Source organism: Phocoena phocoena, chromosome 11 (assembly GCF_963924675.1).
Source record: "Phocoena phocoena chromosome 11, mPhoPho1.1, whole genome shotgun sequence".
Taxonomy (NCBI): Eukaryota; Metazoa; Chordata; class Mammalia; order Artiodactyla; family Phocoenidae; genus Phocoena; species Phocoena phocoena.
The window spans coordinates 7,335,003-7,362,408 of record NC_089229.1 but is presented as its reverse complement, the minus strand read 5'-3'; the positions used below and the strand labels follow the sequence as shown (position 1 = coordinate 7,362,408).

General features: G+C 47.2%; 1 protein-coding gene across 1 annotated transcript; it reads right to left on the bottom strand.

Moving 5' to 3' along the window:
- Positions 1–6,612: 6,612 nt before the first annotated feature.
- DESI1 (desumoylating isopeptidase 1) lies at positions 6,613–27,364 on the bottom strand. Its single transcript, XM_065887998.1, has 6 exons — positions 27,085–27,364; positions 13,768–13,789; positions 12,570–12,639; positions 9,466–9,575; positions 8,683–8,805; positions 6,613–6,925 (listed from the first exon to the last, which is right to left on the bottom strand). Exons 1-6 carry the CDS (start codon positions 27,170–27,172, stop codon positions 6,832–6,834), a joined length of 507 nt encoding a protein of 168 aa, XP_065744070.1. The 5' UTR covers positions 27,173–27,364; the 3' UTR covers positions 6,613–6,831.
- Positions 27,365–27,406: the final 42 nt, after the last annotated feature.

Sequence of the window (27,406 nt, the reverse complement as noted above, 5' to 3'; positions counted from 1 at the left end):
CCTGGCTGTTGGTAGAAGGCCAAGTGTCCACATGTTGCTGAGTGAATGAATACAGGAGGTGTTGACCCTCTTTTTCCCTGCCTGGAGTGTGGCCTTCTGAGGGTAGGCAGTCCCAGCCTCAGGGGCAGCCTCGGTATAGTGGGGGTAGAGTCAGACCGACAGTTCCTAGGGCTGCCCCTCCACAGCCAGGTGACCTTGGACAGATGCCTCCCACTCTGAGCCTGTTTCACATTAATAAGTGGGGCCACCACTGCCAGCCTCTCTGAGCTGTCAGGAAGATGAGGGGTACAGGGAAGGAGAAGTGCTTAAAGAGGCTCTGCAAAGAACAGGTCAGGGCTGGTTGCTGGTTTTAATTCCATCTCGGTTCAGGGGCAGTGGGAAGTTGGAGAGACTGTGGATGTGGGCTGGTTTTTTTCTCCATTTTTCAAAATGTCAGCAGTGCTCACATTGTTTTCACAATAAATAAGTCCATTGAACTTACGCTGAAGGGCGCATGCTCAGAGGTGGTGTTTGTGGAGGGGTGGAGGCTGTTGCTGGGTTGTCATAGGCCCCCTTAGGGCTCCCTTAGCCAAAGACAGTGGGGACAGGGATGGCACTGCCCCACCTGGAGCTGGGGGGCAGGGGCAGCAGTCCCCCAAAACTTGGTGTTAGTGACCTCTGCAGATCAGAACTCAGCCCCAGGACTGTGAGAACTTGGGTAAGTCACTCCTCACCTTTCAAACATCACTTGGGGGATGAGGCTGGTGGGGTGGGGTGCGGTGGCTGGGAGTCTCCCTGGAAGGGGCCTTTGAGGCTATCTGATCCAGAAACTGCCAGATGCAGAAACAGGCCCAGAGAAGGGATGGCTTTGATCAAGGTCTCTGAGGCAGAGGCTCCATCCAGGTTTGTCTGTGTCCAAGTTCAGGGTTTTTATGATCTGCCCTCCCCTGAAATGTCAGCCCTATCAGGACTGAACTGGTGGATTGATTCACTCAGAGAAGCCTGCTCTGTGCCGGGCACTCAGGTAATCAGAGCCAGGCCCTGCCCTTGGAGAGCCCCAGCTGGGGAGAGTGTGCTGGGAGGCACCTACTGGGGTGGAGAGGTCGACCCTGGGTTAGGGAGAGGTCAGGAAGGTTCTGAGGAAACGCTGGTGCTGCTTTAGTGCTAAGGGGTTGCTCTGAGGACAGGTGAGGTAAACCAAGGCTGGACGTGGAAACTGCCTGCCTGCCGTGATAGGCACCCACATATGTAGCAGGGAGTGCGGGTTGGAGAGGTCTGGGGACAAGTTTGAGGAGAGCCTTGATCCATGAGTACAGGGAGCTTGGCTGTTGCCCCGTGGGCTCTAGGGGGCGTCACGGAGAAGTTGAGATGTGTGGGGAGCAGGGCACGCTCACGTGACCTGGGATACCCAAGACATGCCGAGTTTGGCAGTGGGCTGGGCCGCCTGGGTCCACAGCGCCACCTGGTGTCCATCTCCCTCACTGCAGCTTGACTTCGCTGGGCTCTCTAGCTGGGGAAAAGGTAGGACAGAGATCTCTACAGGGGACTCTGGGCTCCCAGGCAAACTTGTGGACCAGGACCAGTCCCGGAACCTCTGTCCCCTTCCAAAACAGCCAGGCTTTACGGTCAAGAGCTCACATTCAGGGATGTGCCAGACCCCTACTAGATTCTTTGCCTGCCCTCTCAGGCCAGGGTCCCCATGAGAGCGTGAGGAGACATGGGTCTCATGGTCCAACCTGCCAGCCTGGGCAGGAATCCTCTTACACTATCATCCCACCCCAGAGCAGGGCCCACCTCCAAGCACACATCTGTGATGAGCATCCTACTCCTATCTAAAGCTCCCTCTGGCTTTGGGGAACTTTGCTGGAATAACTTCTCCTTAGGACTTCCTCTGTCCATCCCGTCAGCCCCCCCACCCCCTCTTCCATGGTTCTCTTCCACCTTGCTGGGGCCATACAGATCTCTACCACGTGTCAAGGGATCAAAGCCAGGTACAACAAGGCATGTCTAGCATGTGTGCCTTTGAATCCACAGATACGTCTGCAAGGATGTTCACAAAATGTTAACATATCTTAGGATGATGGAATTTTAGGTGACTGTTTTCTCTCATCTTTGTACTTTTACTGATTCCTTACATCTTCTAAATCTATATTATCTTTATACTCGCATAACCCCAAAGTTTTCATTTTGGAAAAAACAAATTAAGAAATCTAAGCACATCCCAAATGAAGCTGGAATAGTGCAGTAAAAGTGAGTGGCTGACAGTGGCTCTGCAGTCCTGTAGCTCTTGCCTGTTCCATTTTTCCCGGCACTCTAAGCTCCTGGGGGCAGGGACCAAACCAATTTCCAGAGCTTCTTCACAGCTCTGGGCACAGAGCAGATGCACAATACACCTCACTTCTTGCCTGACAACTGCGCTACCCTCCCCTCTGGTTTTCTGCCACCCGCCCACCCCATCTCCCCCCACCCCCAGTCTGTTTTCAACAGTGCAAATCAATCACATCATTCTTTGACCTACAAGGCCCTGCACTGTTTGGCCCACCGGCCCCTCCAGAAACTACCTCAACACCTCTCACCAACCCCTCTGCTCATGCACCAACTGCTCTGGCCCCCGTTCAGTCCCTCCAACATTCTTTCACTTGCTGCTCCCTCTGCCTGGAATGCTCTTCCCTCAGATCTGTGCTTTGTCATTTAGGTCTCAGATCAAACATCACCTCGTCACACAAGGCTTCCCCAGCCTCCTAAAACATCCCCTGTCCCCCCCGCCTCCCACCACCCACTAAGCTGCCACCTGGCTTTATTTCTTCCCCAGCGCAACTGCCACCTGAGATTGCCGAACTTGTCTACCCTGTGTCTCCCCAAGTCTTCCCCAGCTTCCCCAGAATTTAACCTCTGCCCGGGCAGGGGCCTTATCAGTCCTGCTCACCCCTGTACCCCAGCAAAGAGCCCAGTGCCGCTTGACACATGGTAGGCTCCCAGGGAAGTTTGTGGGGTTGAATGAACGAACCCCACAGTGACTTGTCATGAGTCACAAAGTCTAAGGGTAAAGTATCTGTTTTCTGCCATCCCCCCCACCCGATGCAAACAGTGCAAGCCTGCAGTACCTTATCTTGTAAACCGTCCTCAGCACAGAGAATTGGTCAGGGCCTCGGCACAGAGCTGGCTGGCAGGAGTCCTCAGTCAGTGGCTGTTGAATGGATTCCGTCCTCGGCCTGACATTCATCGATCATTTAATCTGTGCCAGGCACTGGGCAAAATGCATTCCATTTACTCTCTTCAAAACCACCCTGTGAAGTAGGTACCAGTTCCCCCATTTTACAGATAAGGAGATAAACAGACTGGCCCATATGTGGCAAAGTTAGGACTTCAGCCCACGCTGTGTGATCTCAGACCAGGTGCACATTTTTTTTTGGCTGTGCCACGTGGCTTGCGGGATCTCAGTTCCCCGACCAGGGATTGAACCCGGACCACGGCAGGGAAAACACCACATCCTAACCACTAGACAAACCATGGAACTTCCCCAGACCAGGTGCCCTTAAAGGACTCCTGCTTCTGAAAATGTCAGCTCTTAGGAAGCAAATATATCAGCCAAAGCCACCTGCCCTCTGTGCCCTCTGGAAAGACAGAATCTCTTGTTTAATTTTTAAGCTAGCATGTTGGAAAGATACAGTGCTTCAATGATGAGGTCTCAGCTGGGTGGTGGTGAGAACACAGCCTGGATTCAAGAGCTCAGCCACTCGCCACATGGATAACTTAGTTTCTCTGCACCTGTTTCCCCATCTGTAAAATGGGACCACTGCTCACATCTCACGTCCATTGTGAGTGGAAGGTGCTCACTCAAAGTGGCCTGACTGAACCTGCAGACACCAGCAGCCAAGCTGATGAGCCTGGTACTATCAGGGGACATTCAGAGAGCTGTCCACCCACCCCAACACTTGTTCAGTGAGGTGACAGTAACAAGGTGGAGAGAGATCCCTGGGGCCACAGTCCCAGCCTACAGCCAAACTGAAGCCAGAAGTGAACACTTCTTGGTGAGGTCAGAGGTCCTCTGAGATCTCAGAGGTTGGGGCCAGCAGGTCAGGCTTTTGAGTCTTACTCCACCCCCAGTCACGAGGTGACCTTGGGCAAGTCGAGTTCTCTCTGGGCCCTTTCCCCATCTTTATAATCCAATGGTGAAAGTCATACATTCTTCTCTGCTCTTGACACTTATTATCCACAAGGTGTACAACCAAGCAAAGGCGGCATAGCCAGACTCAGCATATTTAGGCTCAGAGGGAGACAGATGAAGCAGCAGCCTGGAGCTGCTTCATGGTGGATGCATACCCAGACCTTCAAGCGCTACCCAGATGCCGCAGGCAGAAATGAGTTTATTGCGTTAGAAAAAATACCAAAGAAAAACAGCAAACACCTCCGTACTAGACACAATTATTAGTTTGATTTCAAGGGCGAAAAGGAATCTCAAAGGTACAAACTTTATTTCTGGGAGGGGGTGACAGTCTCATCCCTCCTCTTCCTTCCCTGTCCCTTTAAACCAATGGACCTTGATAGAGGTGTCCACCTGTGTGACATAATCACACACATCTTTCTCATCCTGCTTGCCTGCGCACGCCCGTGTGGAGCTAGCTGGTCACAGTGAGCAGGCTCCTGAGGTTCTGGGATAGACAGAGGAATGTGAGGATGGGGCTGGGGGGGTTCCTAGCCTGAGACCAGGTTTCCAGTTAGTGATGGTGGGACTAGGGTGGGGAAGGGAGGGCTTGCCTTCCTGCAGAGCTGAGAAGACGGCTTATTGATCCCTCCTTCTCCCCCAACAAACCCTAAGGCACAGGCATTGGCACAAGTGGCTGTTGCACATGAAGGGTGTCTTTCAATGAACCAAGTGACTCAAAGTCTCTCAGGGGAGCCACTCAGGCTAACTTCGTCGTACAGCCCTGGGTCTGGAGGTGACTACTGGAAGGAGAGCAATCAGCTGAGCCTGGACGTGGGGGAGGAGGGAGAAGAGAAGGAGTTTGTGATGCCCATCATGCTCTGGCCAGAGCTGAGTGCCCTGGGCAGAGAGGTCTGGAGCAGGAGCCTGGAAGGGAGAGAGCGCTGGGCAAGGCAAGCTGAAAAAGGAGAGAAACCCAGCAGCCGAGAAGCAGAGCCATGGCCTTGATCCACATGCTGCCCTCCCAGGAGAAAGCCAGCCTGAAACCCATTCTCCACGGCCCAATTCTGCCAGTCGGTCAACATTAAATAACAGCCCCTGATAGTTTCTGCTCTAATGTATTATTACCATGCACACTGGCCAATCAGTGGGTCTTGAGAAGAATTAAAGTGCTCACTGGTTTGGCTTCCAATCTTAACAGTTCCAAAATGTCACTTGACATCACAGCTAGTCATCATGGATGTGCCCTGGTCAGGTCACAGGCAAACACTAAGGCAGAATAACATCTTGTCCTCTAGCTGAGACCCTGATGATGCCAATTGCCATGGCTAATGGCAGAGATGGGAGGAGATGAGGCCAGAGGTGAGCAGCAGCTTTTTGGTGAGGAAAGGCACCTGCTGCAGGCCAGAGGCCAGGAAAGAGAACATAATTCAAGTCTGAGAAGTGGCAGGAGCCATGGCATGAGGGGCCCGAGGATGCCAGGGCTGGGACTCAGGTACCACGCAGCTCTGAGTTCTTCTCCACATTCACTCTCCCAAGTTAAAGGAGGTTCACGTGAAGAAAGAGAATATGAAAGCCTCTCCAGATTAGGAACTTCCAGGTTATTTGTTGCCTATAAGCTCCTAGCAGCAGCTCTTTATGAAAATGCCCACTCATGCCCTCAACCTTGCTTCTTTAAAGTCAGAATGACACCAGAAATAACACGTGCCTTCAAAACACATTTAGGATAAGGTAAAAATCCCTATCAGAAATAACTCTAAATTTTCTTGCCACCTTGATTCTGCATCATTATTCTTGCTACATCAGGGATATTTTCCAAGAGCAGGGAATCATTCCCCCTTGGCCCCTAGCTGAATACTGCATATTGGTCTGGGTGGGGTGGGTACAGTGACTGCAAATAACCTACATTATTACTTGCAGACAAAAGGTCTCTGCTGCTCCAGACCTTCATTAACTATGACAGGTCAGCTATGCTGAGGAAATGCAGCCTGTAGACAGCAAAGCAGGTTCTCCAAGACTGATGTCAGAGGACTGGCAATCAGTCTAGGTGGAGGGAGGAATGGCTTTATCCTGTTTCCTCTGGCCTGACACTTGCTGTTACTCCCCCTCCATCTTGAGGCTTTTGGTTGCTCCAGCCCACCCCATGGCCTTGCTTGGGGGAGGAGAGGGAAGGTGAGAGAGATCATGGCTAAAGAGTTCACTTAGGCTGGTTTAATCCTGAAACTGGCCCCATGTGCACCAAATCCTTTGGTTCATTTATTGGTGGAGAGTAACCGTTTCCAGGTCATGGATAATGTAAAACTCACCTGGGTCCCACAGGTGGTGGCAACCTGGGTAGAGCGTGGGCATTCTCTGGAAAGAGGTTCTGGGCTGGGGCTCCCCTAGACTGTGTCTCTTGTTTTCTGCTTAAACAAATGCCCTCTGTTTCTCCAGTGTGGAGGACGCTTAGGAAGCAGTGTCAAAAGTGAACTCACAGACAAGACAGCCTGAATAAATTAGTATAAACTATTAGAAGGGATGGCATTTTGTTCTGTTTCTTAGCAGCATTGTTCTACATGCAGCCTGATGATCTCCTTCCCTGGGAAATTTAAAAAGCCGTTCCCTGGTTGTTAGCTCTGATGTAAAATTATAAAATAGAAATCTCGTAGGGTTTGTTTTGTTTAAAAAGGAAAAGCCCTGGTGAGGCAGGGCGGTCCCATGTAGTCCTGTTAGCTCTGGCCGTTGGGTCGGCCCACCGTGCTCCCTCCGGGAGGCTGGATCTGGATGGAGTCCAGGAGGGGCCTCAGGGCCTGTCCAAAGGGCCTGCAGAGAGAACAGACACGGGAGCTGGAGTGGGCTCTCGGACGCAGACTGCCACAGCTGGCCAGCGTGCCCAGCTCTGCCCACACGTGCAGCAGCACTGCCACGCCAGAAAAAAGTTCACTACAGTCCATTTAATTTTCTCACCTATCTCATACATCCTTTTTCATAGAGGGGATCTCTACATAGTTGCTCTGCATTTTTACTCCTGGTGTCCCTTCCTTAGTAAATGCTACCATCGTACTACCTTTGCTTCCTGGTTAGCTGTGGTTTGAAAAGGTTGGTGACGTACTGGGAACTAGAGCTTTCTGTACTTTCTGTACTTGTATTTTTAATTCTCATGGTACAAGAAGATAAAGTTTAAGTGAGGAAGCTGAGGTAAAAGAAAAAGGATATGAAAAAGAAAAAGTCAGAAGTGAGGATGGCACATAATTGGACTCCTCAGGGAACTGAGGTCTTCTAGGGAGTACAGGGAATACTCAGGAAAAATGACAGGTGCAGGATGTCAAAAGGTGTTAATGCCACTGTATAAAGGGCTCCCAGTTCGCTCTCAGAGTAGCTTAGCTGGAAAAAAGACCACAAATGCTGTAGTCTTAGAGACTTTCCAAGATTACTGCAACCTTAAGTCCGGTTGCCCACAACACATCTCAGTTACTGGCTTTCTTTTTCTTCGGTGATACTGCCATTTTTGAAAACCATCCCCAAATTCAAAGGAAATGAAATATTGTAAAGCATAAACTGATGAAACGAAGAAATACTAACCCCAATTCCAACAAGTCCAGGAACCCCACCCATCAAATAATAATAGCAAGAACATTCCAGCTACTCGGGTTTGCTCAGGGCCCAATAACCTAGATCCTTCAGCAATGCTGTGGTGTTTAACACACCCACCAAGGAATAGGAAGGCAGGGCCAGGACTGGGACGTGGGGCTCTCCTCACCAGCTCGATACAGACAATAGCCTTTTTTCCTGTGTAAGTTTTTCCTGAGGGGCTCCTACCTGGGTGCGAAGAACAGGTCACCTTGCTGAGTCTGCTAAACCTGCCAGGATCCCTGTTGAACAGGTCCCCAGTTCAGGAGAAACTGAGTCAGAGTCAGCAAATGGATCCGGTCCTAGAGTGGGCAGAGGCTGCCTGAACGCAATCAACAGCAAAGGGAGGGAGGGGTGTGATGGCATTGGGGGTGCCTGGATGATGGCTCACAAAGCTTGGACCACATCAGGGAGGGAGGGGCTACACAGTATTTTTGAAGAAAACATCTACCAAAGGCTGACTGTGCGCTACGAGGTACGAGGGCGATTAGGAGGTTTGAAGGTGTCAAAGAACTCAAGGTGCAGGGGAAGAAGGACGAACAACAGTTTCAAAACAAGTCACCCTACTAATTCTCTGACCTACTCTCGGCTCGTCTATCTAAACCGCCTTTTAAGTGGGCACTTCTGGGGAGTGGCGTGCTTCATGTGCAATGGGGAAGACAGATACCAGGACTCTGTACAAACACTGGGGCCAGCGTCAACTGGGTTTCTAAGTTCTGCAGTTGCACTCAGGTCAGGATAGAGTTGGTCCAACTCCAAGGAGGGTGAAGGTAACACAGGTGAGCACCCGAGAGTAGAAAGAACGGTGGCGTTCTATGTTAGAAGCTGCCATCATGACACCCCACCCAGCTTGGGAGGATTCTGCTGAGAACAGTGGGGGTAGATGTGGGCCAGAGGAGAGGCCCTGTCTGTGAATGGGGATTTCAAAGGCAGAGACAGAGGCCACTTACGTGGAGAGAACTTCAGAGGGAAGGTCAGTGATGTAAGAAGGGATCTTCCGCCCAGTCAGGAACTGTGCCACTTCATTGCTGAAGGTGTTACAGTTGTGTTCAAAGAGGTTGTAGGCTTCACCTCTGTACATTGTGAGAAGGTTTGGGAAACAGATATGAAAGTCAGCAACCATGTATGGGAAACCATTCAAACCAGGTAACAGAATGGTGAGCACAGCTGAATTTGAGGACTGCGATTTCCCCTCTCTTACACCCAAAAGGAGTGCCTGATTTGCCACTCTGGGCATTTTAAGGGAAGGATGAAATAAACACATTTGGCTCCTCCACAGTTTCAGGAGAATCTTTATAGTCACAAAAGCAGAGCTACAGGGTTAGAGTTTAACACTTCAAATTGACTAAAGTTTAAGAGAAAATATGCTCAAGTTTGTATTTTATCCCAACCTCTCTACAAACCCCGTTTTTGATTTTCAGGATAAAATACTGCTGTTGAGAGCAGCATGTGCTGAAATAGCAGCAGCTGATTTTCATCAGAAGGAATAAACAGCCCTTCCTTTCCTCAAAAGTTTCAGCAGTACATATGCTGGGATGGAACAGTGGCCTTGGAGGCAATGCTGAGCTCTTTTTGTGTAACGATTAACTGCTTTCCCTTCATATTTATTCAGCAAATACCGGGTCAAACATGCTGAGTGTTCTGGGGGAAATGACCTGGTGGGCTGCCCCTGCGGGCCAATCATCTAGTGGGGGAGACAGACACAACTAACCACCACCCCTGTCTCCACTCACCGGAACAGAGACTCCCCCAGGGAGGACAGGTACTCCAGGAAGATTTCTTCTGTGACTTCTGTACTCCCCACATCAACCACAGAATCTGGGGGCCCAAGCAACGTACCTCCCTAAAAAAGCCAACCCAAAGAAAGTCAGTAAATCACTCTCTCCACTGAATTTTTTCATGTGGTTTCCCATGGAAGACCACAAATGTTCTGTTCCAACAACTTTTAACTCTCAGAGCACCCAGGACAGATGAAGAGTTATTATTTTTTTTAAAATTTATTTACTTTTTAAATTTATTTTTGGCTGCATTGGGTCTTCGTTGCTGCGCTCGGGCTTTTCTCTAGTTGTGGTGAGCCAGGGCTACTCTTCGTTGCGGTGCGCGGGTTTCTCATTGCGGTGGCATCTCTTGTTGCGGAGCACAGGCTCTAGGTGCGCAGGCTTCAGTAGTTGTGGCACCCAGGCTCAGTAGTTGTGGCTTGTGGGCTCTAGAGTGCAAGCGCAGTAGTTGTGGTGCATGGGTTTAGTAGCTCCACGGCATGTGGGATCTTCCTAGACCAGGGTTCAAACCCGTGTCCCCTGCATTGGCAGGCAGATTCTTAACCACTGAGCCACCAGGGAAGCCCAATAGTTAGTTCCTATTTGTGTCAAGGTTATAATGGCTTAGAGCTCCCTGGAGACTTTCCATCGCCACGTGCTGGCAACATGGCTAAGAAGTCAGGTGTCCTGTTTCTGGCAGGGCCCTGGGAAGCTTAGTCTCCTGCAGGTCAGACTCCTGACACTGTCCATTCATTCAGTTGATAAAAGGATAGAAACCCGGAATCTGAAGTTTCCCTTTGGCCCCAACATGCCTACTCACGAGGGCAGAACAGGACGACTAGAAATGGCTCACACTTGACAGGCCATCTTTCCAGGTCTATATTCATAATGTATGCAGCCAGTTTTTTTTGTGACACACTTGATATCCCCTGTAACACTGGGAAAATGTGAAGAACTGTGAGGAAGCTGGAAGGCTGGCAAATATTTCCACAATTCAGTTCCTTTTTGATCTGTGAGGCTAATTTAACGAGGTGATAGGGTTCCTCTGGCAAGGGAGTTAATGGTCCCCGAAAGACCTACAGAAAAGTCTCAGCCATGGGTTAACAGACTGCCATAGCAGACTCAAGGAGAGACCGAGGTCCTGGGGGAAACCAGCCAAGCGGAAAGCAACAGGGTCACTGAAGAGGAGAGAGCTGGGAATGGGCTGAGGAGTAAGGGAGAGTACTCCAGAGCAGAGCTCCCTGAAAAGATCATAAATTCACACAATAGCAGCTATTGAGCACCTACTATGTGCCTGACGTTGTTCTAGGCACTGGGGAAAACATGGTGAGTAGGATAATCATTGTAGTCAGAGTTGCAAGAAACTAAAAGGTCATTATTCAACCCCCTATTATTCACTCATATGACAAATATGTCTTGAGAACTTACTATCTGCCAGGCCTTATGCTAGGCATTGGACAAAACAGATGAGATTCTTGCCCTCGTGGAGCTTATAGTCTACCAGGGAAGGCAAACAAAAAAATCTCATAAACCATGTATAATTACGAGCTGCGATAGGGTCTTGTTGGAAAAAGTACTGCTATCGGTACTTAAGACAGGGGACCTTCCCAGTCCGAAGGGTCAGAGAAGACTTGGCTGAGAAAGTGACGTTGAGTTCATCTGTCGAATGGAGAGGCATAACCACATGAAGGGTCAGGGAGGTAGACTGAAGTCAGAGGACAGGTTTAAATGTCCAAGGTGTGTTCAAGGAATGAGAAGAGGGGGGTGGGGAAGGGCACAACCTGCAAAGAGGCCACCCAGAGAGACCGAGACCAGATCAGATGGGGCCTTGTAGGCTATGCTGAGCTTTCTTGTTTTTATTCCAAGAGCAATGGGCAGAGTACTGACTTAAGCAGGGGAATGCCATGATCAGATTTTCATTCTGAAACAATCACTTTGCCTCCTGTACAGAGAACTGACTGAGAAGGAATAGTAGATGAATTGCTGTGGTCCAGGCTAGAAATGAGGGTGGCCTGGATTAAGGTGAAAGCTCTGGAAAAATGAGACGAGATGAAGAGAATTAGACTGGTTTAAGGTACACTTACAAGATAGAACAGACGTGGGCTTAACAAAGGACTTGTTATATGAGGTGGGGGGGGGGCCAGTGGGAGGAAGAGATAAAAAAAATGACTTCCCATTTATAAGTATCAAAATGCATGGTTTGGACTTCCCTGGTGGCACAGTGGTTAAGAATCCACCTGCCAATGCAGGGGACACGGGTTCGAGCCCTGGTCCGGGAAGATCCCACATGTCGCGGAGCAACTAAGCCCATGTGCCACAACTACGGAGCCTGTGCTCTAGAGCCCACATGCCACAACTACTGAAGCCTGCGTGCCTAGAGCCTGTGCTCCACAACAAGAGAAGCCACCACAATGAGAAGTCCACGCACCTCAACAAAGAGTAGCACCCCCTCGCTGCAACTAGAGAAAGCCTGCGCGCAGCAACGAAGACCCAATGCAGCCAAATAAATAAATTTTTTAAAAAAAGAATGTTTTTTTGGTCTTTGCTTGAGTACCTCCTGTGATGACCCTTAGACAGCTCTGACAAATTTTCTGGAAAAGGGCAAGGGCTTTGGAGTCAGAGAGATGTGAGTTTTAGTACTGGTGCTGTAACTGGCCATGTAACTTCGGGCAACTCACTTTACCTCTCAGAGCCCTCATAGTTCACACTGACTGAGCTTCACATTGACTGAGTTCATACCATGCACAAGGCACTGAGCTGGTGATGGTGACAGAAGAATGAGACAGTCTCAGCTTACAAGGAGCTTACACAGGGCTCCCCCTGGAGACTCAGGAACAGCCCATTTCACCATAACATGCTCAGTGTGACACAGAGGGACCACGAATACCATGGGAGCAGAGGGGAGGTCAGCTAGCTGGAAGATCTGGGGAGGGTATTCTTGAGCTGAGTCTTAAGGTCACCATGAGGAGCTATGTCACAGGCCTGTATACACTGGGCTAGAAGCCAGAACTATAGAGGAGAACAAAGTTCCTGGTCTATGGGAACCTGAGACTGCAGACAGGGTGGCAGAAGACACTCACCGGTGGACAGCTGGAGATACCGCCACTGCCGAAGAAGAACTCATCCTTGTGTACAACTATGGAGGTGTGCCTGCAATGCAGAGAAGAGGCAGAATAAGCCAGAAAGCTTAAAATTGGTCCGAGAAAAAGCAAACACCACACTGCAATGAGAGTGATTTCTGCCTAAGGATATGACTTATAAGGTCAACATCTTTATAAAACTAACCAAACAAAGGTAAGATAAATACCATAGGCCAGAGTTTCTCAACTTTGGCACTACTGACATTTGGGGCTGGCTAATCCTCTGTTGTTGGGACTGACCTGTGCATTCTAGAATGTTCAGCAGATCCTGGCCTTTACCCACTAGATGGCACTAGCATTACCTGCCTCCGCTGTGGCGACAAACATGTCTCCAGACATCGCCAAAGGTCTCCTGGGGGCAGAACTGTCCCTTGTTGAGAACCACCGCTGTAGATCATGTAAGCAGACAGGAGTCCTTACAGATTCACCCCAGTATTAACAAATCAATTACTGAAATAAATCTCTGCAGACCAAGGTGTGTTCCCAGACTTTTTAAACTAACAGGAGCAGTTAACCTGGACCATGTTGAGAGAAAGACCAGATGATAAGTGTGAAACTATTTCAGGTGAAGGTGCTCATATTACTTCTTGGTTCAAGTCAAACAAAGCAAAGGTCATTCTGGTCAACCAATATGTCAGCAGGCTCTAGGATCCAGACAGAACGCTGACCTAAGGTTTTTCTCAGAAATGGAATTGAGCCCAGCCACCACCTTGTGTCTGACAGGGATGGGTCTGAGAGACCAAAGTAGAATGTGTTCTAAGACAGACATGTGGGACACTCATGACTTCCATAGTTAGAAAGCTTGGTCAGGGGTGTGCATGACATCATTCCACCTTTCTTTAGGACAGGTTTTCTCAACCTCTGCACCACTGATATTTCTGGTTGGAAAATTCTTCATTGTGGAGGGGTGTCCTGTACAATGTAAGATGTTTATAGCAGTATCCCTGGCCTTCACCCATCCACCCCAAAAGTCTCGAGACACTGATAACTCCTGGCTGGGAACCACTGCTTTAGAACTTGAAGATTTGTGACTTGAGAGAGCCAGGTTTCAAACTGGAAGCCACAGATTGGAACCTGAAATGCATGGGTGCTATTTGGTTTCATAAACCAGCCAATTAAGGAGTCCCACCCAGCTTACCAGATGCCTTCCAGTTGTTTCCCTGTGGAGAAAAAAAGAACAGATTTAATCACTTGGGACTAGACTAACTGGCCCCCCAGCCAGAGTAAATTCAGAACATCAGTCAAACCCAGAGTAACCCATTATAAACCTCCTGGGGGACTTTCTAGGAAAGCAATTCTCCTCCAATAAGGTCCTTAGGTCATGACATGGTATGTTGTGTTAAATAAGCTGAAAAAATAATCAGAATCCTTAAGCAGAATGCAAGATGGAACACTGGTATAGAGGTATCCAATTTTATGTCTGCTTTTCTTTCCCCTTTAGGGTCAACTCAACTCTGCCTTTTTAATGTCTTTGTCTCATCTACAGAGATAAAGCAAAACGATAGTATAGAGGACTTCCCTGGTGGTCTAGTGGTTAAGACTTCGCCTTCCAATGCAGGGGGTGTGGGTTCAATCCCTAGCTGGGGAGCTAAGATCCCACATGCCTCGTGGCCAAAAAACCAAAACATAAAAAAACCGAAGCAATATTGTAAGAAATTCAATAAAGACTTTAAAAATGGTCCACAGCAAAAAAAAAAAAGAAAAAAGAAAAAAAAATCTTAAAAATAGTATAGAAAAACTATTGTCCACTTCTTCATGGAGCATATGTGAGGTGAAATCCTTTAGAAAATTAGAGCGCAAACTGCAGATGCCATCCATTTGAACAGTCAATGCACTTGTATTCTACACCTCTATATGCCAGTGCGAGGTATGGAAATGCAAATATGAACAGATTACTGTCCTGCCTTTAAGGAGCCCAAAGTCAAATGGAAAGAGAGAGACACACGTAACTAACTAAAACACAATGTTGATAGGCTCCATAATAGTGGTAAACATAATAAAGAATTACCTTCACGAGCTGCAGTTCAACCAATGAACAAACAGGGGAGGGATGGACATTTGTGCCAGCGGGAATAGTATGTACAAATGCATAGTTGTGAAAAAGACTAAGGTCTTGCAGGGTAGAGCAAAGGGTGCAGTGATGGTGGTAAGAGGACGAGTGGCAGGCAAGGGTGTGAGCAAAGTAGAGCAAACCTGGACTGAAGGCTGCCCTACACTGTGGGGCATTGAAGGTTTTTATGCAGTAGAGTGCCCTGATCAGATCCATGTTTTTAAATGATAACTGTATCTTCTAAGAGATAACTGTAGGAATAGAAGATGAATTGGAGGGCAGAGAGTAGAGAGAGCAGACGAGAGTGAGGAGGTCTTTGCAGTAGCCCACGGGAGATTCCACAGTGCTAAGGATGAAGAGAAAGGGCAGTGAAAGACATGAGAACATTATCAAACATCACTCATTCACCTTTGGTAATAATTTTATGGTAATTGTTTATTGATTGATGAACTGAATACTTTCAATGCTTCAGTGTTTGCCCTGTGACTTTCTAAAGGATGAAACTCTAGGCACTGTGTGGAAGGAGAGGTGATATGATTACACTTCTCCCTTTGCATAAGTTGCACTATTTTGCCCCTGTAAGAAAGCTTTTAAAATAAGGTAACAGTAGCCTAATTTTCTTTTTTTTGGAAGAGACAGAAGAAACCATGGGTCCTGCATGACAACCTATTGATGGCTCAGCATAGTGTCATCAGAGGCAGTTAAGAATATGGCACAGGTTCGGAGCTGAGCTTTTTCCCTTTGCTAGCAATGGATCTTGGGCAAGTTTACTCAACTTGAGCCACAGTTTCTTCAATACAAAGTTGTTGTAACCGGTAATGATAATCTGTATAAAGCATCACAGTGTGTGGTACACACAAGTTTGATAAATGGAGATATTACATATGATAGCCTCCTTGGGGAAAAGGGTGAAGACTTTCAAAAGATAAAAGAAGGTGCTTCCCTGGTGGTGCAGTGGTTAAGAATCCGCCTGCCAGTGCAGGGGACATGGGTTCAAGCCCTGGTCCGGGAAGATCCCACATGCCACGGAGCAACTAAGTCCGTGCACCACAACTACTGAGTCTGCGCTCTAGAGCCTCTGAGCCACAACTACTGAAGCCCGCATGCCTAGAGCCCGTGCTCTGCGACAAGACAAGCTACTGCAATGAGAAGGCCGCGCACTGCAACGAAGAGTAACCCCTGCTTGCTGCAACAAGAGAAAGCCTGCGTGCAGCAATGAAGACCCAATGCAGCCATAAATAAATAAATAAAATGCAACGTTAGGGACTTCCCTGGCAGGCGGATTCTTAACCACTGCGCCACCAGGTAAGCCCTAACGTTGCACTTTAAATAGAGCTGACGCGCTCTTCTGGACTGCCACTTATAAAACAGCTTGCTGTCTAAAAGGCAGCAATTTGTTGTTTATTTCCTTGGAGACATGCAATGATGCATGAAACTAGACGTATAAGGGATAGTGCTTTCTCTTGACTGTTCCTGCTCTCATTTACTTTGGGAAAAACACTATACTTGTATGAGAAGAAGTACAGTGTAGTGAACAAGAACACAGGTTCTAATGTGGACAGGCCAGGTCTGAATCCTATCAGTTCAGTCAGTGAACTAATGTTTATGAAGTGACTATTATACTTCAGGCAATATTCTTGGCAGTAGGGATACATCAGTAAACAAACGAGATGAAAAAAAACCTCCTTCATTGTATTTACAGGGTGGGGAGATAGGACAGTCAATAAATACTACTAGTAAACATAATAAATCATAGTAGGTTAACAATAATGAGTGATAAAGAAAAATAAGAGCAGGGTAAGGGACACTGGGAGTTTCAGGGATGGTCAGGGTGGGCCTCTTTGAGAAAGTGTCATTTGAGCAAAGGCCTGAAGGAGGCAAGGGAGGGAGCCATGCAGAGGCAGGACATGCTAGGTGTATCTGAGGGACCTTAAGGAGGCTCGTGTGGCTAGACTTGGTGAGTGAGGAGGAGAAAAGTGGGAGATGAGCAGAGGTAATCGAGGACCAGATCATATAGATGAACTTGTAGAAGTTGAGAACTTTTCTAAGCCTGAGCTGTCCAGTATGGTAGTCACTGACCACGTGTGGCTATTAAAATTAAAAGAACAAATTCAATTCCTCAGTTGACTACTGCATTTCAAGTACTCAGTAGCCACATGTGGCTAGCAGTTAGAGATGGGACAGCGCAGATTTAGAACATTTCCATCATTGCAGGAAGTTTTTCTGGATGGCATTGTTTAAACCTTAGTTTCCTATTCTGTCAGAAAAAAAAAAAGTATAGTAATAGTGTCTACCTCATAACATTTCCAAGGTTAAAAGAGATGACACACAAAATAGGCCCAGCACAGTGCCTGGCACATAATATATGCCCCCCACAAACTAACCCTTCTGGGACTTCCCTGGTGGTCTAGTGGTTAAGAATCCGCCTTCCAATGCAGGGAACTTGGGTTCGATCCCTGTTAGGGGAACTAAAATCCCACATGCCGTGGGGCAACTAAGCCTGTGGGCTCTAGAGCCCCCGTGCCCCAACTACTGAGCCTGCGCGCTGTAACTAGAAGGAAGCCCACGTGCCGCAACGAAGATCCTGCAACTAAGACCTGACGCAGCCAAATAAAAACAAACAAAAACTAACTCTTCTTTTACCCTTCATGATTTGAAAGTGTTATGGCTGCTTTCATAGTACCTTGGTATGGAAACTACCTTTTTCCCTCATTAGACTATAATTGTCTCAAGGACAAGGTCAGTTTCTTATGCATCTTTGCAATTCTAGCACCTAGCAAAGAACCTGGAACAGAGATGCTACATGCACAGCTGTTGTGATTGACACACAGTGCTAATGAGGCCAAAGTTCTTAACCCCAATCTTGGCTGCCCTGGCTTGTTACTCAAATGACTTTGCAACCCTGGCATATTGCACCCTGAGTCTGCTACTGCCTTCTCAGATGCCTATGTTCAATGACCCAGGTGGACAGGTGGCAGGTACAGATGTACCGGTTCAAACCCAGCCCTACTAAAATAATGGGTTTTTGGAGAGAGGCCTCAGAGACCATCCTGCCACTTATTTTACACCTGAAAAACAATTCAAAAGTTGTGGGATACAAACCCTACTTTATTCTACTTGATATTCTCTGTATTGATCACTAAATTTATCTGTAGGCTGGACATTATACTTCCTCCTTATTCAACTACATCAAGGTATGCTTAAGATCACATCCATCCATAGAATGGTGATAGAAACTGTAGAAAAAAGATCCTCTTATTCATTCTTTCATTTATTAATCTGTCTACCAAACACTTGGAGCCAACAACATTTAAAATGGATTGAGTGGATTTACATCCTTTCTTAATCTAAAGTGCTTCATAATTATCCTCATTCTCACATCTTTACATGATAGAGTGGAACAAATAGTTATTAATATCAGTTCAAACAGGTAAATAAAGATGCATGGTTTGTCCAGTGTAAAGACAAGAAATAAAAAGGATGTAACCATGTACTTGTTGGAGCAGCTCAGGTAGAAACGTAAGGTTGGCTACTCAGTGGCCTGCTCTCATGAGGACAAGAACGAGGGTCATGGCCTCCTCTGGGGGTGACAGGCATTGTAAAGTGGGACTGAACTGATTTAAAAAGTTTTTTCAGCCATTCTGAGGTACAGTAGGTGAGTAGATGGTGGGGGTTTGAGATTGAATTGGGGCATAAGGCCATTTTGGGATGTGAATTAGGCTCAGTGGATATTAGCACACTATAGGAACAGACTGTTTTCCCACTAGGATTTCCTCAGCAAGCTGGAGAGTGGGTGGGTCAGATGGCTGCATGTCTCAAGCTTGCTGGCACGTCCGTTGCGTTGATTTTGAAGCCTATGAGGTATGCACATGAAAACAAATGGAAGGGCTTCCCTGGTGGCACAGTGGTTAAGAATCCGCCTGCCAATGCAGGGGACACAGCTTTGAGCCCTGGTCTGGGAAGATCCCACATGCCACAGAGCAACTAAGTCCATGCGCCGCAACTACTGAGCCTGCACTCTAGAGCCCGTGAGCCACAACTATTGAGCCTCGTGCCACAACTACTGAAGCCCATGCACCTAGAGCCCGTGCTCTGCAACCAAAAGCCACCACAATAAGAAGCCCGCACACTGCAATGAGTAGCCCCCTCAAAAAAAAAAAAAAAACCTAACGTAAAAGGGCTTCCCTGGTGGCACAGTAGTTGAGAGTCCGCCTGCCGATGCAGGGGACATGGGTTCGTGCCCTGGTCCAGGAAGATCCCACATGCCGCGGAGTGGCTGGGCCCGTCAGCCATGGCCGCTGAGCCTGCGCGTCCGGAGCCTGTGCTCCGCAATGGGAGAGACCGCAGCAGTGAGAGGCTCGCATACCACAAAAAAAAAAAAAAAAAGAGTAGCCCCCACTTGATGCAACTAGAGAAAGCCTGTGAGCAGCAATGAAGATCCAACACAGTCAAAAATAAAAGCAAGTGGTTTTCCCTGGTGGCACAGTGGTTGAGAGTCCGCCTGCCGATGCAGGCGACGCGGGTTCATGCCCCGGTCTGGGAAGATCCCACATGCCGCGGAGTGGCTGGGCCCGTGAGCCATGGCCGCTGAGCCTGCGCGTCCGGAGCCTGTGCTGCGCAACGGGAGAGGCCACAACAGTGAGAGGCCCGCATACCGAAAAAAATAAATAACTAAATAATAAATAAATAAATAAAATAAAATGCCTAAAAAAAAATAAAAAATAAAAAATAAAAGCAAGTAAAAAAATAAATTTATTAAAAAAAAAAAGAATCCACCTGCCAATGTAGGGGACACAGGTTCGAGCCCTGGTCCGGGAAGATCCCACATGCTGCAAAGCAACTAAGCCCGTGTGCCACAACTACTGAGCCTGCATGCTGCAACTACTGAAGCCCACGCGCCTAGAGCCCATGCTCTGCAACAAGAGAAACCACTGCAATGTGAAGCCCACGCACTGCAACGAAGAGTAGCCCCCGCTCACCGCAACCAGATAAAGCCCACATGCAGCAACAAAGACCCAACGCAGCCAAAAATAAAAAAGAAAACAAATGGAAGACATGGATATTAGCCCTGTTTTTCATCATGCACAACAAAGAATGTAGAGTGAGGTCCACACTAGTCAGCCGTCCACTGATTGTAAAAAGTAAAGTCAGTACATAAAAGCCAAGGAGAAAATACTCCAGCTACCTCCTCATCAATTAAGGTAATGGAGCTTGTGCATATAGACATTCCTGCTGGTTATGGGTTGTGCTCAAGATCAGCACCTGGTATACTGCTGGTGCTAAATAGATGTCTATTAACAAGCATAAAGTGGGTGATGTTGCTGGGACTCCAGGGGCAGGCAGTATTAGCTCATTAGTATAAATCAAAAGTAGCCCTAGCTCACCTCCTAGATTTCACCCCACAGTGACAAAGTGTTCTTTTTATTTATTTATTTATCTGGCTGCGTTGGGTCTTTGTTGCTGTACGCGGGCTTTCTCTAGTTACAGAGAGCGGGGGGCTACTCGTCGTTGCGGCGCGAGGGCTTCTCACTGCAGTGGCTTCTTTTGTTGTGAAGCACGGGCTCTAGGCATGTGGGCTTCAGTAGTTGTGGCTTGCACGCTCTAGAGCGCAGGCTCAGTAGTTGTGGCACATGGGCTTAGTTGCTCCGCGGCATGTGGGAATCTCCCCGGACCAGGGCTCGAACCTGTGTCCCCCTGCGTTGGCAGGCGAATTCTTAACCACTGCGCCACCAGGGAAGTCCCTGACAAAGTGTTCTTAATTGGCAGTGTTTTAATGTGACTTGCCAGATTACCAGCAATGTGAAAGGGTTAACTCAAAAAATCAGCTTATTCTTCTCTGGAACTACCAGGTAAATGTCGAATCTATGTGGGAAAAGGTAAAAGGATACATTTGTATAACATAAGTGGACCTCTGTGCCTATAGGCTAAAAAAAAAAGCCTATTGGCAGTTGCCCCTCCTTTAGGTAGAGAGGTTATCACAAAATCAAAATGCAAAACATTGCTAAAAACTAAGAGGGTATTTTAATCCTCAAAAAAGGGTAGATTTAAAACTACTTAATATTCTAGCACTAGGATTCCTTGGAGCCAGTGCAGGATTCTTTCTCAGAATAAAAATAACTAATTTGTGAGTTCTTTATTTCAGTACTCAGAAGGTTCCCTCTTAACCACTGCTTGTTGTTGTTAGTCAGGCCTTGTAGCAATGCTTTGAGGTAGGTCTGCAACATCCTGTCACTTACTCAGGTTGTATTTACTGAATGCCAGTAACTGTGCTAAACTCTGGGGATACACTCAAGAGTTCTTGCCCCCATTGGAGCTTAAAGTCAAGTTGGCGCTGGGGGAGTGGACACAGATGAGAAAACATGCAATTTAAAAATAGAATGATAAATGCTATTAAAGGAGATTACAGGATGTTATCAGCACATTATAGAGACACATGACCAAGATTTGCGAGGTGGGGGACAGGGAAAGTTTCCTGTAGGAAGTAACATTTCAGTTGAAACCTCAAGGATAAGCAGAAGTTATCCAGGCTAAGAGATGGGGAGAGAAAGTATTCCTGGCAGAGAGCACAGCCTTCGAAAAGTCTAAAGGTAAAAAAGAACTGAACGGGTTCAGTCCTGTTACCGTGTGAAACAGCCCTTCTCCACTGGGGTTCTGCAAGAGAATTAAGCCCTTATGCCCTGAGGAATCTATTGGGAGAATAAGAAAATAGCTACTCAGATCATTTTCCCTAGTGCTTAATTCTCTTGTGGAACCCAGTTGAGAAAGGCTCATGTACAGTGTGTTCAGTATGTAGAGACAGGGGAGGGTGGAGAGAAAAGCAGGAGAAGGATCACGAAGGGCTTGGTGTTTTTTCATTTTGCCAGAAAGAAACTGCACGATTACTAAATTCACTGGACGGATGTAAAACAGTGCACACAATGAACAAAAAAAAATCTAAAACAAAGCACAATAGATGGCATTAAAACGTTATAAAAAATCCTCAGATTCAAATAAATTCTACTTAATCTTTAAGCTTGAGTTCAAGTCTCAATCATTCCTATAATCAATATTTACTGACCACTAGCTCTGAAAGGCCACTGGGGACACACAGGGGAGTCAGAGTTCCTGCCCTCCAGGAGCTCAAGGTTCTTGCTTAAGTCTTTCTGACACATCCAGCCCACCATGGCCTGTCCCATCTTTCAAGGCCTAAAATAATTGTTTCACCACTCACCCCTTTTTGGCATCTAATCATAATTTCTATTTTTTTAATTCACTTTTTATTTTATTTTTTTAAAATTTACTTTATTTATTTATTTGGCTGCGTTGGGACTTTTCTGCTGCACGTGGGGTTTCTCTAGCTGCGGCGAGCAGGGGCTACTCTTTGTTGCAGTGCACGGGCTTTTCACTGCGGTGGCTTCTCTTGTTGCAGAGCATGGGCTCTAGAGCACAGGTTCAGCAGTTGTGGCACACGGGCTCAGTTGCTCCGTGGCATGTGGGATCTCCCAGACCAGGGCTTGAACCCGTGTCCCCTGCATTGGCAGGCGGATTCTTAACCACTGCATCACTAGGGAAGTCCTAATCATAATCTCTTTTGTGCTGTTATCTAACGTTGCATATGCACAGCATTACTTTTAACTAATTAAACTCCTCGAGGACAGAGTCCATGTCTTTTATTTCATTACTATTTGTACTACAGAATTAAGCAAGGAACTGAGCAGTGTAAAATCTCAAATATTCATTTGATTGCATTCTGCCAAGAAATACATAAACACAAACACACACACACACACACACACACACATTCCATATGCCTAAGTCTTTAAACCTGACAACAATTTCTTGTGTGTGTGTGTGGTACGCGGGCCTCTCACTGTTATGGCCTCTCCCGTTGTGGAGCACAGGCTCAGGACGCGGAGGCTCAGCGGCCATGACTCACCGGGCCAGCCGCTCCGTGGCATGTGGGATCTTCCTGGACCAGGGCACGAACCTGTGTCTCCTGCATCGGCAGGCAGACTCTCAACCACTGTGCCACCAGGGAAGCCCCCTGACAACAATTTTGAGATAGGCTTGTAAAGAAAAATAAAAGTGATCTTGGAACACGTACATGCACACAAACTTCAGATCAGAAAACAATCAACAAATATAAAGTATCCCTTACCACGATTAAACAAATATAACAAACCTCCACCATTATCTTTATGTACTTTAGCACAGAAAGAGGTCAAGAAATTTAAAGAGCAGCCAAAATTATTAAAAGGACAAACTGAAGGACAATCATAATAGCTAATTATCTTAGGCAAATAGTAACTATGAAAAAAAAGTACAATCAGGCTGTCTGCTCGATTAGAGTGATAAGGATAATTCCAGGACTATCTTCATTATGAGTGAAAGACTGTGGAGCAGGAATACCTTCATAGGAAGCAATTCTAGAAGACTGAAAACTGGACAGGGTAAAACTGTGGAGTCTACATTGTTTCAGGGGAGAAAGGAATTACATTGGGTTTATCTAGTCTAATCAGGATTGTAATAGACTAGATGGGGGTCTTACAATGAGGAGCTGTCATAATAAGAGGCTACTATAACTAGATAAAGAGCCAGGCCACTCCACCCATGAAGTTCCCCCTTTAAAAAAAGAAAAAGAATAAGTTGGCATTGCTGATGAGGTCACACTAGTTCAGGACAATGAAGGCTAGGAGGGATGATCATAAAACTATGATTATGAATGGCACATACACATTGAATCCAGCTATTTTCCTCATCCAAATTTGAAACACTTGGCTAGAGATGCCTTTATAAACTTGAACTAGGTACCTACTTTACATCAATTATAAAGGAACATATTACACAGGAAAGGTGGTATAGCAAAATACCTGAGAACATGAGCTCTGGAAGTCAGACTGCCTGTGTTTATAACCCAGCTCTGCCACTTACCAGCTGTGTGACCTGGGGGGCAAATTTCTTAATGTCCTATATCTTGGGTTCCTCAAATGAAAAATGGAGATAATAACAGGACCTATCTCACAAATTTGTGGTAAAGAATATAACACATGAAGATACTCAGAAAAAAAAGGGTCTGGCACATGGTAAGCACTCAGTAAATCTAGCTATTAATATGCTTCTAGAATTCATTGCAAAAATCAGGAAACAAATTGATTTTTTTTTTTTTTTTTGCCGTACGCAGGCCTCTTCTCACTGTTGTGGCCTCTCCCGTTGTGGAGCACGGGCTCCGGATGCGCAGGCTCAGCAGCCACGGCCCACGGGCCCAGTCGCTCCATGGTATGTGGGATCCTCCCAGACCGGGGCACGAACCCGTGTCCCCTGCATTGGCAGGCGGACTCTCAACCACTGCGCCACCAGGGAAGCCCCAAATTGATTTTTTAAAGGTTCAAATATATTTAGGAACGGGAAATTAATAGTTGGCTCCTAACAGAACTGGGACATACCCAACTTTAAGGTTAGTGATGTCTGGATAGGATGCACCCATAAGGCAATGCCCATTTTCCATAAGTTTTTAACTCTAGAAAGTAATGATTACCACCTTTGATAACCCTTTATTCATTACTTTTGAAAAAGGCATAAAAGCAATATGAGAAAATGGGATAGAGAAGAGAGAATCAGATTTGCAGGCAAGGTAATGTTCTCAGAAATACCACTGGAATCAGATGTACCAAACTGATGACGTTGGCTGAGGTCTTCTAGGATTTCACATCTATTAAAAAAGGTTTGGGGGGTGGGAGGGAGTCCCAGTACTCCACCTTCAGTTATGGCACCTTCCTCTTCACCCACTAAACTCCACAAAGGCCAGGCCACTTCTAGACCAGGCCAGGCTCTTTTTTGCCTGAGGGCCTTGGCAGGTTAATCCCCCTTCTGTTTGGAACATTATAACTCCCTCACCACCCACCTTGTGACTACTTCTTCCTCATCCTTTAATTCCCAACTTAAAAGTTACTACTTCTGATCCCCTTATTTAAAGTAGGTCTCTCTTCTTTTCTGTCTCAGCACCTAGTTGGCTTCCTGCACAACCTAGCACTTATCACGATTTGTAATTACTTCATTTGCTTATTTATTTTTAATGTCTTCCTCACTAAATAGCTCCATGATGACAGAGAACATCTTTATCACATCATTTTCAGTTAAGCTTAACACTGGGACTAGCACGTAGTAGACACTCAATGTCTGCTGAATGAATCATGAATCAATGATCCTAAGGCCCCCTTTAGCTAAAATCAATAACTAGTATATAATAGAACAAAAAAAATCCAGTGTAAAGGTGGAGGCTTTTATTTATGGGTCTAGGAAGTACCTAAGTAACTCCTCACTATGATCAAGCTAACTAAATGGCTCCATTACAAGATGTTTAGTCAGAACTTGACTGATGTAATGTACTAGGGACTAGCACCTTCCTCAAACACTGACTCTGTTAGTTTGCTTTCAGATTGGCCTTATTCATTTTAACAGTTGGAGATCTAGGCCCAACCTTCTAATAATGGATTGGCTACATAAGAATTACCTGAGGAGCTTATTAACAATACAGATTTCTGGATCAAAACTCCAAAAGATTCTTATTAAGTACTTGTGTAATAAGACTCTAGAATCCATACCTTTAAAACTTTGCAGGAATTCCCTGGAGGTCCAGTGGTTAGGACTCCATGCTTTCACTGCCAAGGGTGAGGGTTCAATCCCTAGTTGGGGAACTAAGATCCCGCAAGCTGCGCGGCGTGGCAAAAAAAACTTTGCTTATTTTGAATAGAAAATATATGTATGTCTTCAGCGTCAAGTTCCCCTTTTCTTCTCTTTTTCTTTCACTGTGCAGCATGCAGTTTCCCCGACCAGGGATCAAACCTGTGCCCCCTGCAGTGGAAGCACGGAGTCCTAACCATTGGACCACCAGGGAATTCCCTAAGTTCCTCTTTCCATAAGCTACCACTGTTAGCAATTTTCTTATGTATCTTCCAGATAATTATTTGCCTAAACAACCATGTATCCTTTGCTTTAAACACACAACTGCATATTTAAAGAACTGTTCCAACTTCATTTTTTCTATCCCCATTTAACAATATATGTTGGGGGCTTCCCTGGTGGCACACTAGCTAAGAATCTGCCTGCCAATGCAGGGGACACGGGTTCGAGCCCTGGTCCGGGAAGATCCCACATGCTGTGCTCCGCAACAAGAGAAGCCATCACAATGAGAAGCCCACTCAACGCAACGAAGAGTAGCCCCTGCTTGCCGCAACTAGAGAAAAATCCATGCACAGCAACAAAGACCCAACACAGCCAAAAATAAAATAAAATAAAATAAACAAAAAGCAATATATGTTGGAAATGAAGTTATCTGTATTTTTAACAAGCACCCTAGGTGATGCTGATGTGAAGCCAAATATAGGAATCACTCATTGCCCCAGGGTTAAGAGATTAAGTTCAACCCACTAAGACACATTAGAAACTCAAGGACACTGAAACTCAAAAGCAGCCTTGCTTACTTGATCTCTGCCCTCTTGTCTCACAGATATGACATGAACTAAAACATTCTCTAATGTCTCCATAGAAGCCAGGAAATACTAGCCATTCAAATGGATGTTGCCAAAGCTGTCCAATTTTCAATCCCCAGAATCCTTTCCTGCCCAACATCATCTGAAATCACAAACCTGACAATTCCTATGTTACACAAGACATTTGGGTATTTGGGTTATAAAGAGGTTTGATCTATGCTGAACTAGGGCTGATTTTCTCTCCTGGCAGTTAAGTAGTTTAATGGAGCACAACAGAAATACTTCCCTTACTAATCCTTACCGACACAACAGCAACCAATCCTCCCCCAGAATTGCTTTCTTACCACCTGGGCAAAAGCAATTAACTTAGAAGCTGTTGAGAAGACCGCACTGTCAGGCGGAACTTGGTGAATTCTTGAGTTCGGGCTCCAGTAGACCTGACTTTACTTCTACCTGAGGGCAAGGGCTGGGCCCCTGTGCAGCTCTAGCTTTCTCTCCCCACCTACCCCAGAGACTGCACAAAGAGTTTCATTTTGGCACGGAGGGAAGGCTCTCCTCCGCAGTGTCCCTTTCACCACGAGGGGCACCGCGCGGCAGGCATCTTCACCTCCACTCCACAGCGCCGAGGAAGGAGTGTAGGGGGCTCCCCAAGCGAGTCAGGAAACCCACGGGGACCCAGCGCCGGCTTCCCCCACCTCCCAGCTGAAGTGGCTCTGAAGGTCTAGGGGAGAGCGTGACTCCTTTATCCCCTCTCCCTGGATTCAAACGTGATGAGGGCCAAGAGGGGCCTCAGACCCACACCTTCTCTACTGGGGCTCTTCTCCATCCTCTGGGCCTTCCCCTGAGCCATGGCCCAGGCCTCCCCACCTCGGCCGGCCGTCTCGGCGCCCTCCGGCCCGGCTCCCGCCCTCCTTCCCGCCCGCCCCCAGCCCCTCACCCAGCATGATGGGGCTGAGCCGCCGGGCCAGGCCCTTGGACAGGTCGTACACGTAGAGCTTCACGGGATAGAGATTTGGTGGCTCCATCGGGACCCGTGGCGGCTGCAGCCACTAAGTCCCTCAGGCACCCGGCAGCTGCTTGGACCTTCCCGTACCCGACGGGGGAGGGGAGCGGAGGGAGAGGGGAGACCGAGCCCGGGCCCGGCCTGAGGGGCGGGGTAGAGGTCGCCCAGCGCTGCTCGCGCCCCCGCACCCGCCACCGGCAACGACTACCGTGAGGTGACAGAGCGGGGACCGGCCGGCTTCGCGCGGAAGACTGGG

Bases quoted from the DNA above. Each gene is read 5' to 3' on its own strand.
- DESI1 (XM_065887998.1), bottom strand. From the start codon at position 27,172: ATGGAGCCACCAAATCTCTATCCCGTGAAGCTCTACGTGTACGACCTG. The intron at 13,790-27,084 runs GTGAGGGGCTGG...TTTTCTCCACAG, and splicing joins GCTCAGCCCCATCATGCTGG to GGAAACAACTGGAAGGCATC. The intron at 8,806-9,465 runs GTGAGTGGAGAC...CACAATGTACAG, and splicing joins CTGGGGGAGTCTCTGTTCCG to AGGTGAAGCCTACAACCTCT.